This window comes from Haemaphysalis longicornis, unplaced genomic scaffold (assembly GCF_048455015.1).
Source record: "Haemaphysalis longicornis isolate Haplotype H1 unplaced genomic scaffold, Haemaphysalis longicornis Haplotype H1 scaffold_10, whole genome shotgun sequence".
Classification (NCBI taxonomy): domain Eukaryota; kingdom Metazoa; phylum Arthropoda; class Arachnida; order Ixodida; family Ixodidae; genus Haemaphysalis; species Haemaphysalis longicornis.
Window position 1 is genome coordinate 114,767,056 of NW_027526204.1, and position 14,192 is coordinate 114,781,247.

A 14,192-nucleotide genomic window follows, 5' to 3' on the forward strand; every position below is an offset into this window, starting at 1 on the left:
AGCCGTTCGACAGATATGAACGCGGCTCCAGAGGCTGTTTTGTGTCGCGTTGTCACAGAGCGTAGGCAGTGCAGTTTTCCCTAAGTGCGACATGTTGTAAGGTAGGAAGCCCCTAATCGTTCTTCGTCTCCGCAGCCGTATTCGTACTTCAAGTATCGTAAGATTCGAAATGGCGTTCTGTCTAGAAACACCCAAGATACGCGGTGCGAGTAAACCACTCGTTCAATGGGCCGCTCGCTTGGAATGAGTACGCTGAAGTGACTGCCACGACGCAAGCGGATGGATTGCTCCACAAGGCAGATGCTTCACAAAAGCGGCATGCAGCCTAAACAACTGCACAAAGAACAGACCGCGAGGAAGGTGCAAAATTGTCGAAGCATGGTAGTTTGCAGAACATCACACAATAACCAACGCAGAATTCAAGGAAGATTGATATCGAGGTGACATACCGCTTTGGAGACTGGGGGCTCCATTGCATGTTAGAAAAACCAGTTTTATGTGGTAGGGTACTTCTCACGCTCTTTCCCTTTTGTTGGTCTTCCACCATAAACAGAAAATCGCCAGCATTATATTACTCCTAATAAATTTATGGTATGGCTCAATCGTATCTCGCCGTTACATGCAAATAAGGAACAGCTGTTCCTTCCAATTTGGGTGCCACACAAACGCTTATGAGATTCGTTTTTCCTGCAGGCGCTCTAATTGCATTAGGTGAAATATATGAATGAGCGCCAAGAAGCAACGACAGTGTGCATGGGGCATTAGCTTGAGCGATCTATCCCGCACTGAGTCGCGGATTTTCGATGCCAAGCTTAAAGTGGTTTTCCACCATTGTTGCATAAGGGAAGGATGCAGTCAAATAGACCCAAATGTGCAATATATCACTTGAGGATTGGAACACAAACTCACCGACAATACTGGTCAGCGCATTACGACAAGGGAATCGGTTGCTCCCCTTCAGTGGTTTCCCTATTTTTAAGGCAAAGCTCTACTACTTCTGTCCAGCGATTACGTGGAGCATGCACAAATAACCTTTTGACCGGAGGCACACCCCCGGCGACACACCCTTCGAAGAGCATCGCGGGATTTGCCGGGCCCGCTATTGGCGCCCACAACGATCGCCACCACCGCTGCGACCGATTGATTGATTGATTGATTGTAGGGTTTAACGCACCGACGCAACGCAGGCGATGAGGCGTGCCGAAGTGAAGGGCTCCAGATTAATTTTGACCACCTGGGGATCTTTAACGTGCGCCGAAATATCGTACGCACGGGTGTTCTTGCTTTTCGCCTCCATCAGAAAAGCGGCCGCCGCGGTCGGTAGTCGAACCCGCGTCCCCGTGCTCAGCAGCACAACGCCTTAGCCACTGAGCCACCGCGGCGGGTCCGCTGCGACCGAGGCAGCCAGCCACCCCCGAAGCCTCCGCTCTTGTACGCGTAGATTTCATTGCGCAGCAAAAAACCTGCACATAAATATGAGAACATGAACCCGCAAACTAACGATAAGAGGAGGGGTGAAACAAAAGAATGATTGGTAGACTACCTATTCATATCTATAATGGCAACAAGACACAGATTCTTACAGTAGGTAACCAAAATTAGTCATAAACAGGTGCAGATGCACAGAAAACGACAAGGCAGAAGACGAATTAAACTTTTTACAACCCGCGCTTACAACGCTCAGGAAATTCGCCGCGCCATCTAGAATGTTCTCAATGAGTGAAACCCTCAGCTCCCTCCCCCCCTCCCCCCGCCACCGCCTCCGCCGCGTTGGGAGTTTATTTTCCCGCACGCCGGGAAAGAACCGTTGGCTGGTAGGGGTAAAAAGCTTTGCTTTAAAATGTTGTGTTGTGGACGCCCAAGAAATGCTGTCGTTGTTAATGCTGAGGGCTGCTATATTTCTCTCATTTGAGGGCATAAAGCGCGCACGCAGTTAAACTTTTTTCTAGACCATGATTGTCCATGTCCCAGGAGCAGTCACTTGACATAAGCTTCGTTTGCTTCTATCCGATGGCCGTTACTCGTTGCTTTGTGCCTCATCAAGGCTTCACAACTGGCAGGTGAGAGGCGATGCAGGCCTGAAAGAAAATGGCTGATAATTTAACACTTGTAAACCCAGTTATCACGAGCGAAAAGTATTTTGGATGGTCTTTGCAAAGACTATGTGCACAGTGTTTCATGAAAGGTAGGTCACACGTGCAACTCTTGCGCAACCGGGACTGCTCGTTAACCATGGCGAGACTGAGTGAACAAGCGCTGGCCGAGCAGCAGGTGAACCCTCGCCTAGTCACGTGGTACACAGCGGTGGAGGCTTGACGTTTCCCAGCAAAAAGGGCATTTAAAGTAAACTTACTTTACTGCTCAGCTTATGCACTCGGAACACAACAAAGAAAGACGGCTCGCTCGGGCCAGGGCCCTCACATCTACGTACGCCGCAGACACTGGCGCTTCCTACGTGGACGTGGCGGCCTATCCGGGAAGACCCAATACCTACGTTGCCGTGGCGATGGCGGCCACGGACGGTGCAGTAAAGTCAGCTAGCAGCTTCAAGGCGCAGAATGTGAAGCAAGCCGAAGAGATGACTATATAGCCTTGGCCATCGTGGACCCGCAAACAACCACAGTACTAAGTGACTCCAAGTCGGCAATGCTGGCATACGCAACCAACCAAGTGAACCCAAACACTGTGAAAGTGCTGTGCAGTGCGCGTACCAACGGGCTGCCGGATGCACTCCGATGATTCCCCGCCCACGTAGGTCCCTTGCGCCTCCGCGGCGGACTGACGAACCGAAACGAGGAGGCCGACACCGCCGCGCGCGAGCTCACCAGACGCGTCCACGAGTCTGGCCTCCTCACCGGACCTGTCCGGCGACGTAGAGATGCCCGACCCCCTCACCACACACGGGGACATCTTTGAGTGGTACCGGCAGACCCGAAGACGACGTCCGCCACCTCACCCAAATCTAAATCGGGAAGAAGCAGTTCTCTACAGACAATTACAGACCGTATCGCTGCTTACCCCAGTGCTTGCAAAACATCTGTGCCCCGGTGTATACGAAAGTGAAATGTGCCGTGTATGTGATAGTGCGCGTGCGACACTCAGTCATATACTCTGGAACTGCAGGACACAGCCTGCCGAGGCAGCGCAAGGAACTATGCCCTCTCATATCACAGAAGCCATGAACGCTAAAGGCTGCAGTGCACAAATCCAGGCCGTCCAGCAGGCGAAGGCTGCCCTGGCACGCCAGCGGCCCGAAAACGCAACCCCACCTGGGAAGCGTGAGTAGGCCTGGGCACCAGGCAGGCCTCCGCGACGTAGCGGCCACGTCCTAGCTGCCGGTGATTTTAATAAAGTTGTTCCTCCTCCTCCTCCTTTACTGCTCAGCTAACAGCCACTTCTATAGTCTGCATGCTCAGTGACGTCATGCTTGCGTAGCACACGGTTTTAAAGGGGCCATGAAGACAAAATACACATTTGGTTCATTAAAATACAGCTGTGCCCCGATAACAATGACACCAACTTTGTCAAAAACTTCAAACAAGTAGTTCAGATATTAAAAAAAAAACAAATCGACCAGTGGAGGCAAACCCTAGCCACTTTCCGGCGTTTTGTCTGTGACGTCACAGAATATTGCTTAGGCGATTGGCAGCTTCCGATCTAAGACACAGCCAAGAAGCACGACTGGACGATTGCAGGGCGGCCTCTAGTTCCGAGTGCAGTAGACTCTCGATAAACGGAACTTCGAGGGACCGAAAAAACTAGTTCCGTTTACTGAGATAGATGCGTGAAAGTGCAAATTTGCGTGCGTACACACTCTAATACCATTTCACGGAACTCTAAGCAGTAGAAAGTCAATTTAGCTGATAGTTTTTTCAGAAAGCAAGACAACTACAAGAGGCTTACGCACAGCATTCACGAAGTTGATTTGGCAACAATTATCGTTGTCCCCTACAAAATGCATCACTTATTTTTGTTTGAGTCTTTGAAACTGCATATTCACGGAGGCTAGAGGGCTGAACTTCGCGAGTGCTTACGAGCCACCGAATTTAGAAGACGGCAACGCCGTATTGAAGAGCGAATAGCACCACGATGGCACGAACGAACGAGGCGGCAGGAACAGAGCCCTGTTACCTCGGTGTCTTGAATCGAGACCGAACGACTATAACAAGAACAACAATGTTGCATTCGTTGCGCTAACACAGCTGACAACTGGCGAGACGAGGCTTGCGAGACAACCGAGGCTAAAAAAATACGGAGGAAGAAAAAAGAAAACAAATACGAAACAGCCGGAACCGTAAAAAGCTGATTCTCGTGCCAATGGGTTTCACAAGAAGTTCCATTTCTTGTTCCGTGTACACGGGGACGCGGAAATTTTAGTTCCGTTGACCGAGAGTTCTTTTTACGTTATATGAATACAAAACCAACCAACGTAGTCCACTATTTCGTTTAAGTGGCAATTCCGCTTAAGCGATTTCGGTTTATCGAGATTCTACTGTAATTGTATTCCTTCTATGCTAACGCGCAGTTTAAACATTCATAAAAATGGTTTTAGTTCTCGCTCATGCCAAATTTTTGATGAGATTACCAAAGGTTATGATTATTTCAAAATTAAATAAGTTGTATATTGGCTTCATAGTCTTTTTAAAGCAACGTCCAAAGGACGTTATCGCGCTGATGTTGGTAAGACTGTAGTTAAAATCATAAAATGCGCGCAACAGAAGCTAGCTTGCCTACGGTAACAGAAGCGAAGAATAACAAAAAAAATCATATAACAGCCAAAGCGACGATAGCTACGGCGGAAGCAACGCGAAAATCTTCAGTATATTCTGCGGGCAGGAAACTACTTCAAAACGCTTCGCTAACGAACATGGAGCACATCTGCAAGGTTCTGCAGCGAAATGCTCTGGGGATGCAAGACGCCGTTTGGTAAACTCTTTTTTAAAAAAACTATTCATTATTATTGAATTTCTGGCTTTGTTGAGCTTGCCATTGTTGTGTGTTCTGTTAAACTCTGAACCAGTTGTTACATACTGGTTCAATGTTTTAGCAGGACTAACTTTAAATGTTTAAGGATCTCAGTAGTCAAATGAACGTTGTCTTGAACTTCCCGCCAATGATGACTGGTTGTCACTAAAAACGGAAAACGTCACTTCGGAAGGAACAAACTGTCAATATTTTTGTCGTCCAAACATATATCATTCCCGTAAGTTTCCCTTGCGTGAACTATATCTGTCGCGAGCGTGAAACCAAGAGTTTGACATGCTCACCGCCATGGTATCAAAACCGTCTATTTCTTCGGCCGTGAACAGTCCAGAGTTCTGCAGTTAAATAGGACACAAAGGAGGTTAGGCAATGCCGAGGATGGCAGTATGATTCGAAGGAGTCAAACGGCCGCATAACAACACTAGGTACCACTGAAATATTTGTTATACAGCTACTTCTCTATGTGAACAGCTGTCCAGAACAACCCCAATGCCGCCTTTCTTTTCCTACGAGCATTTACCCCAGACAGAACGCTTCTGATTTGCTCATCAAACATTAACTGGCCTTGTTACCAAGCCCTCGAGTGGTCTTCACTCACTGGACCGATACCACTGGTCCAAATTAAACATTACCAAACACAGTACTTCGCAAATCCTCCGATTTGTGAAGAAACCGTTACGAAGACGCACAACCATATTTTCTTATTGTGGGTGCTAAATAAAAGACCCCGAATTTATTACAAACTCTCACAAATCCTTTCAAGTATTTGTTGCGCAGCTCCTACTAGTTTGGTCTGCGAAAGAAAATTTGACATCCACCTTAATGCAGCCCTGCGGCTTTAAATGAAAGCTGTGCGGCTTTCTTAGAAAGATTCCAGTTGAAGAAAAATTCGCCCTGGACCGCGATACGGATCCGGAACCCCCAACACCACCGGGATTTTGACGAATTTTTCTTCAACTGCAAAGTTTCTGAGAAAGCTGCACAGCTTTCCTGGGTAGCCCTATGGCTACATTGAGGTGGATGTTAAATTTTTCTTCGCAGGAAGTGATTCCACCTTGGGGGTTTCCTCTAATTCTGGTGAAATTTATATTTTGGTGTTCAAAGAATGCTAGCAACGCGTTGCGGGGCAGTAAATCCGCACTGTGCTGGTCGCGGTGCAGAAAAAGAACACATTTCGAAGTTAAGCCTGGGGAAGAACCACACATATGTCCATGGTAGCATTTCATAGTAGAATCGCCTTCTTATGTGTCCCACACGGCAGGCCTTTTTAATGCGTAGCATTGTTTGCCGAGTACCTCAACAGCCAGGACCGTGTAACGCCATAACTTTCTACAAAAATGCAGATTTAGCGAGAGGGACACCTTCAATCTTCAATCGTTATAACAGCATTAACAAAGATAATTGGTAGTACAGCTTTTTGAAAATTACGCCCATCTTCCCGCGAGGGAACCCTGATGTGATGCGACGCATCGGGGGGGAGCGTTTGGACTGACGCTGGTATTGGATTGCGTCAGTCCACTCGCTGAAGAGACTGTCGCTTCCATCACGTCTTCATCGGAAGAATCAAGTCAAGCACGGAGTTGTCAAGCAAAGTCACGCGGAGTCGAACGAGAGCGAGCGCTGACTGAACCGCCGCAGCGCCCTACCCGCTTTATATTCACAGTGCCTGAAGGAGAGAAGATAGCGCATGAGAGTCGCGCATGCGCGCACTTGCGCGCCTGAGCAGACGCGAGCGGAGCGAAGCGCGCGCGCGCAGCTGTTGTTGTTTTTGATAATGAGACGGAGTGAGAGTGTTGCGCCAGCTGTCGGAGAGAAGAATGGGGGAGATTTGCACATGCGCAGGTGGTGTGCGGACGCCGACGACGCAGCAGGGACATACCCCAGAGCAAGAAATGCGTCGCATATAAAAACCAAAAATGAGAAAAGTTTTTAAAAATAGAACAGAAATGATCTGCAAAATCAGAAATATGCATCTTATACATCTCTGCACGAAACTTAAGAGAAAACAAACAAAGTTTGCTAAAGAACTATGAAAATACGATTAAAAAAAGCGTAAATGGGCAAACTCGGCAGTACCCCTTGCATCTTCGGGAAAAAACTTAAGTAGCGAATTAAATGCGCTTCACAGCTATACATCATTGACAAAAAATACAAAATTTGGCTATTCATTTCGCTATTTCGCTATTCATACGTATTTCGCTATTCATACGTATTTCGCTATTCATAGCCCTATTTGGCTGAGAAGGACTATTGTTCTAGACAAGCAACATAAAATACTGCTCATTAGTAGGCAATTCTCTGAATTTCTACAGATTTTGTGGGTTTTGGCCTACAACACCCTAATTGCTATTTGCTCACAGAACAAATAAAAGAAAACGCACCCTCTGTCCAGTTTTTCTTGTTGTTGTTGTAGTTGTTGTTGTCTTGTTGTTGTTGGTGTGGCTCACGTTGAGAACACTAGCATTTTAATTCGGCGTACTCCTCAAATTTAAAAAAAGTATACAGGCTATAGCTCCAAATCTTAACCGAATTTTTTTCAGTCCAGAACATTTTTTGTGGAACTTATAACCTGGAACTTATAATCTTATAAAAGTGCAACATGTTGACGAATTGGCAGAGAGCAACGGTATTAGTGCTCTCCTTTTTGAAGAAAATGTGCACTCTTTATTTTTCATGCTTGAAATAAAATGGAGATCAAGCATGTTTGACAGGGCCTTCAAAGAAATAAACTTCGTTTTCATTAGGCTTTAAAGAGATTCAAATCATACCCTTTGGCGCAGTGACGCCTCTCTGAAGCACTCTTTTTCCTGAAAAAGTGAAAACAGCCCCACATTATGTATCGTTACGCTACTAGCCCCTAAAAGCAGGTATAGACTGTACATCAAGCTATTTAAATTATTTCAAGAACTTGCAAGTATTGAAACATCGCATTTTTTTTACATTGCAATGAATGGCTTCACAGTGTCGAATTATTTAATGCACACTATCGCCAGAGCAAAATATACGGCTCGAAATTATTGCAAAAACCTATTTGGAGAACTTTTTTTTGTAGTTTTACACTCGTCTTATGTCCTTACAAGCAAACATTATTCCGAAGGTATGCAACGTACAGCAATGTCTCTTTCAACAGGGTCAGTGATCATGGATTTCTTCGATGCGCATTTTGTTCCTTCTGTTACAGTGGGTAGGGTCACCTGGAGAAGAAGGAAACAAAGACAGGGTTTCATACAATGTGCTGGAATGTTTTGAAGAAAAGGTATGAGAAGTACCGCAACTTTTCTCGGCATTCCATGTAACTCTGAGGCGGGCGTTCATGTGGAACGAAACTGTTGGCTTCAGTTTTCCAGCTCGTAAAGGTTTTTAAAAGTGCATTACAATGACTGAAATTGAAAACTGGCGTCTTGTACTGCTTTTCAGATATCATTGTCTCAGGAATGAGAGCGGAAGAAGCCTCCGCTCCAGATTGATGCTAGTTGCAACGATAACGAAGCTAACGCGCAGTTCGAACAATTTAACATTGCGAGAAAGCCGGTTGAAGAGGGCTGGGCAGGTAGAGATGAAAAAATGTGTGGTAAGAATGACCTAACTACATTTTTAAATCAGTGAATTTCTCCGTGCTCACGCCACCTGGTAGCAAACTTGAAAGGCAATAAAGAAATGTTTAAAAAATACATTTTTATTTTTGCAAGCAGAAAAAACTAAAGTCATTTTCTGCCACAGTTATCACATCACATGGGTTGTACATGAGATATGAACCGATTTTATTCTTTGAAATTAAAATTATCCCTCATTTTCTCTTTATCATGAATAAAACAGTGTTGTGGCCAGTATACGACCAACGAGCTCGTAAACTGCTCAAATGCCGCCTTAATATTGCAAGTTTATTGCCACCGCTGACAGCACCAAATTGCGCAATGCACTAAAATTAAATGCCAATTATGCGGTGCCCTTGAGAGCAGTGTTGCGGTAAAAAGGTGTTTGAATTAACGCTGGTTACTTTACCGCATCTGCAAGTCGTATGTAGGCTCTAAAATTAGTGTTTACACCATCCTTAGACTTGTTGTTGCCCCTGTGCTCCTTGCTCTCTCGTGGTTGTTGCTGTCATGCAGCTTTCGGTTCAGTTCAATTTATTTCAATTTGTTTCATAAAAGTACCCAAACTGTGGCGGCGGGGATCTCAAAATAAAGACTGTCCTATAGCAGCTTGACAAGGCCTGACAACCCTACGAGGATGTTACTTAGAGAGAAGAGGTTAGTAGGGAGCCACATTTGCTCGCCTCCGGCACCAGATGCCAAATGGCGGCTGGAAATACAGAATAATCAATATAAAAATAATCAGAACACGGGCTTCACTCTGAACTTTGAGCTCGCTAATGGTTCTACCAAACGTTCTCGATACTCCTGCTGCTTCCCTACATCCTAAGAAATCGCCGCAGGCGGGCTCCACCACTACGCTCTAGAACTACCCAGCAGCATGACCAAATAATTTGGCGTATGACGAGGCCAAGTATGCGATTAGAAAAAAGTATACAATCTGCGCTTGGACAAAAGCGTAACGCATGCATGTGCAAATACGCACAAGTTACATAATGAATACATAACGCACAATTACCTTCCTAAACATTTGTGGACCGAGCGTTCGTTGCTCGCGGCTGCACTGCCGAGCTATTCGAATCCTTCCCATCGTCTTCTGCTTGAGTTCTTCCGTGCCGCCATTTTCGCGAATGACACTGTCCAGGACTGCCATGATCTCGGCCACTGCATGCGACACACGCAATTCGTGTAGACTTTAATGGGAGGGCTTACAAACAAGGCTGGCATTTCTTAGCAGCAACACAAGCGGATGCGGATTAGTATATCCAAAAGAAGCCGTTTAAAAGGCTTCCGGTAAAACGCCCCTTCCCTCATTAAAATGAACTTCACCACCCAGGACCCTATATATTAGGAGCGAAGCCCCTTAAGGGCTTGGGCTCTCGGCGCATCCTGTCATTGTAGTTAGAATCTATGTAATCACATACTAATAAAACACCGCGACACTCGTTTTCCTACGCCTCGCGCTACAACGTAACGCTCACTAAAAGAAAGTGTATTGTGAATAAAGCCGATCCAAAATAAACTAATATGACTTAAAGATTTGTGGAAAGCTCCATGTCCGTTTAACCAATCGCCAACCACAAAAAGAAGCTGTTTCTAGACGGTCTCCAAGCACCCGCCGTCTCTTGACGCTATGCCTGATCGTGTCGGGTGCTCGGTCGATGCAAGAAAAGGCGTACTTCCCTGGTGCCGGGGCCTCATCGATCACCGAGTACGAGTCCCCAGGGCGAGGCACGGGCATTGCACTGCGCTCCCGTTGACCCCTGCCACACCAAACTGCCGCAGACGGGACATGCAAATTGCTTAAATCCGTTTCAACTCAAGAGGTGGCGCCACCGCCTCAGCAAGCACGCGATTTAATCTCTCCTCTGCGCTTCTCCGGCGCCCAGTCAGCGTGCTCTGTGTGGCACGAAAGACTTACAATCTTTCAGTACACTGATGGACTGCATGCTTCGCCGGTCCCTGGGTTTCACGTTAGTGGAGAAAGCCCGGGATTGTTTTGCAAAACTTTCATCTTAAAATCGCTCCAGCAGTGTGTGCCGAGTGATAATTCAGTCTCCTAAGCACTTCCATATCTTAGGCACTGACAGTCGCTCACCAGTGATGCACTACCCGTCGGGTTGTCTCAGTGGCTACGGCGTTGTGCTGCTGAGCCCAAGGACGCGGGTTCTATCCCATGCGTTTCTGATTAAGCCGAAAGACAAAAACGCATGTGTGTCGACATTTCGGAGCACACTAAGGCGAGACTCATAGCCCAGGGCCAGCTCTGGCGCACATAGACCCCATAATCAAACAAACAAGTAAGCAAGCAAGTCATCTAGCTTTTCATCCCGTTCAAGAATGACGAAGCTGTGCATTCATTGCCTCAAACACATTCTCAGTGATATCGCCAAAACAAACCCGAAAATCAGGATATTCATTACTTTGGGCGCTGCGGTAATCAGTAACATTCCAAATTTAGTACGCATTGTCATTACAGAAGGTATTAAGTAGTACTGATGAACCACACACTTCAAAATTCTGTACATCTGCTACCGGGCAACGCACCCTAAACGACAAACCATTGTGATGCGGGAAGTGCCCACTGAGACAGCAAAGGGTTCCATGTGTTTTGCGTGACGTCATCGAGAAAATAATTTTTTTAGTCAAAGTGACCGGCTCCAGGCATTCGTTTAATTTGCTTTTGTTCACGTTTATTGTGCCAACTTAGAGCACGGAAAACGTTTTTTTTTTTGTTGGTGTTGTTGCAGGGGGGTCGTTTTTTGGCTGTATAAGACGTCTGTATCCCGATTAAACAGTTACATTTTGCCTCGTAAAAATTTGACCTCAGGCGGCTGCACGCAATGTTCATAATACTGACTCGCAGTCTAGCTCTCATGCTGAACAAACAAAAAGACATTAGCTCATTGGTGCGAACATTTTTATCAGCGCTTCGCCGCCATTGTTGTGCGCTTTCAGTTTTCAAGCTTGCTTAGGCATCGCGGCAATTCCACAATAGGCGGCAATTCCACAAACACATTCTAATAGACTCACCTTCACTGTCTGCCAGGCAGCACACGATAAAAACAGTCACAAAACCACAAAAATAAACACGCATTGTAGCTCCGCAGAGCTTAAACGCATCCGACTTTCTGGTCGCACGCGTGCACGAGGTAACTGTTGCACGCACTGCTTTTGAATAAGCAGCGGAGACCTCATTATAGCTTATATACCCTAGCTGTCTGTTTAATCGTACGACCATATACCCACGAGACGCAGCAAAACCCGTCAACCATGTATAATAGCTGCTCAAAACAGCGCGTACAAAAACAACGATATCAGACCTGGGTCTTATAAGTTGTATCACAATAACGAACACAACACATAAGTCCAGCCCTTACACTAAAGACATCGTCTTCTCATCTACATCCCTAATGGAAACTGGCGGGGCACTCATGTACTCGAGGAAAAAAAACTAACTCAGTAACCACTCCGTCGCTACAAGTATACGATGCACGTACCCGGAAAGTCGACGCTCCGAACACTGATTATGCCTACATTGAACGTATGTGAGTCTTACGATGCAAGTCCGTCAGTCGTGAACGAAGCTATCCGTGATAACTTGCCGTCTCTTTGAACAGCTTCCATTCTAAACATACGCGTGAGATAAATGAGTGAAACCAGAGAACCTGTGGCACAGATAAAATGCCTAAACTTTGGTAGTGAAATTTTGGTGCGAGCGAAAGGCCGTATGAGGCACTGGAGTTTTCTATTGGTGCATATTTTCTGTTGCTTCCATACACCAAACGAACAACAGTGAAACATTGTATCAAAATGAACCTTGTTCTTAACGTCATCCATTTTGTTAGCCACATGATGGCTCTTTTCAAACGCTTACTCGACCACAGGGTAAAATAAGTGGAGGTAGATGGTTACATGATGACGACGAAAGCACATCACAAGAATACGCAAACATTTGCCTCGCAAATGCAGTCCAGCAGCGAACATTGTCGGGTTGTTTTGTCCACGCACCGTAGGAGGGTGCGTGCCGTATACGCCCAGGCACGTTGCCGCGAGATGCCGTTCTCTTGTAGTATATTGGCTGTTTTATTCCCCGAAATATTCGTATGCATGTCACAAAGCCCATCCTTAGCATGTTTGGTTCCTGAATGTATGTATTTCGTGTTCTTGGTTCGAATACTATGTATTGCCACCTAGCGAAGGAGGACGCAGCATTCTTTAAAATAATTGTTTATCGGAACAACTTGCGCCTCGCACAACATTTAAACAGTACACAAATATCGAGCAGCGGTGAGCGAAGTAACCTCCACAGAAGAACGTCGCCGAATGGCAAGCAGTTATCTCAGCGTTATCAAGAACAATCCAATTAAACCGAGAGCATCGTCGATCAAAGAGGAGAAGTCGAGGCTCGTGACGACAGGGGGAAACCTACCCCCGTCAAACAAGATTGCAAGCGCAGCCCACGACAAAAAAACTCAGCCACACCTCCGTCTAACGACGACGATGGTTGAACGCGAAGCTTTCTCGTGATGGATTCCTTGGTTGGGCAATCGCACACTGCGAGTATACGTGCTGCACAGGAGGTACGCACCACTTTTCTAGAATACCCACGGCAATTCTCGGGTGTGCACTCTGTAGGCATAACGTTTGAGTTCGGGGTGTGCGGCGTGTATCGGTACCTCTGCTTGGCATTCGCTTCGACCGTGCCGAAATGGAGCAATCGAACAGACGCCGGCTCCATAGCGCGAGGTGCCCAGGTTAGATTCCGACCACGGGAAGGTTTCTTCTTGTTTCCTTCACCCATGATGATTCATTATCATCTTCAGAGAAAGTTGGCTTTCCTGCGGGGCGTGTTGGCGTACAACGGCGTCAGTGAGGACAATAAATCTTTGCTTTAAAAGAGCGATCCTGTGCTCAACTCGAAAGGGATAAGAATAGCAGTGCGCGGCAAGGCGTTGGAAACAAAACATAAACAACATGTTCGTGGAAATGTTAACACACACGCTCAGCCCGCTGTCTTCCCAAGTCGGAGAAACGGCCGTGAATGTGATACTTGCGCCGCAGGACAGCTCGAAGACATGCCCGGTTTGCCATAACTGTCACGGAATTGTTCTGGTTGTCTGCACAAGATCTGAATGCGGATCCGCACGGGCGCTCACTGCGAAGCAGAGAAGCGTAACGATTGGGTTGGTCACCAAGGGCATGCCAGCTTACGGTCGCGCTCTGTTAGACCGGCTTTTGCACGTACGGACTTAAAGTATTGTCTAAAACACCTTACATTGCCAGGACAATTTTTTCACAACGGCCTGATACGTTCCACCTTCTTTTCTAGTATCCTCTCACTGCTTTCATGACACAGTTCGTATCTCATTATATAATACGGCGTTCACGTTGCCGACAAAAGCAAACACTTGTCCCACGTGCGTGCGTTGGTAAGAGACGAAGCGTCGTCATTATCACAACCCCCTCGTCAGTAGCCTGCGCACGGCGAGCCTTTCATTCATGTGAGCAATGATGGATGGGGTAGACATTCCGCGCTTCATAATTGAGAAATAATGGCAGATGCCTAGACGGGAATGTGATACTTGCGCCAATGCCTTCATTCGTCTGGACAAA

At 46.5% G+C, this 14,192-nt stretch overlaps 1 protein-coding gene across 1 annotated transcript; it reads right to left on the reverse strand.

Moving 5' to 3' along the window:
* Nucleotides 1-1,875: 1,875 nt before the first annotated feature.
* On the reverse strand, nucleotides 1,876-11,731 carry LOC144157912 (uncharacterized). Its single transcript, XM_077688629.1, has 6 exons — nucleotides 11,610-11,731; nucleotides 9,595-9,740; nucleotides 8,094-8,177; nucleotides 7,752-7,790; nucleotides 5,268-5,318; nucleotides 1,876-2,078 (listed from the first exon to the last, which is right to left on the reverse strand). The coding sequence occupies exons 1-6, from the start codon at nucleotides 11,671-11,673 to the stop codon at nucleotides 2,040-2,042; spliced, it is 423 nt and encodes a 140-aa protein (XP_077544755.1). The 5' UTR covers nucleotides 11,674-11,731; the 3' UTR covers nucleotides 1,876-2,039.
* Nucleotides 11,732-14,192: the final 2,461 nt, after the last annotated feature.

Coding starts and splice junctions, on each gene's coding strand:
- LOC144157912 (XM_077688629.1), bottom strand. CDS start 11,673: ATGCGTGTTTATTTTTGTGGTTTTGTGACTGTTTTTATCGTGTGCTGC. Junction 9,741..11,609: donor CTGCCTGGCAGACAGTGAAG/GTGAGTCTATTA, acceptor TGTCGCATGCAG/TGGCCGAGATCATGGCAGTC. Junction 8,178..9,594: donor GTCCACAAATGTTTAGGAAG/GTAATTGTGCGT, acceptor CTTCTTCTCCAG/GTGACCCTACCCACTGTAAC.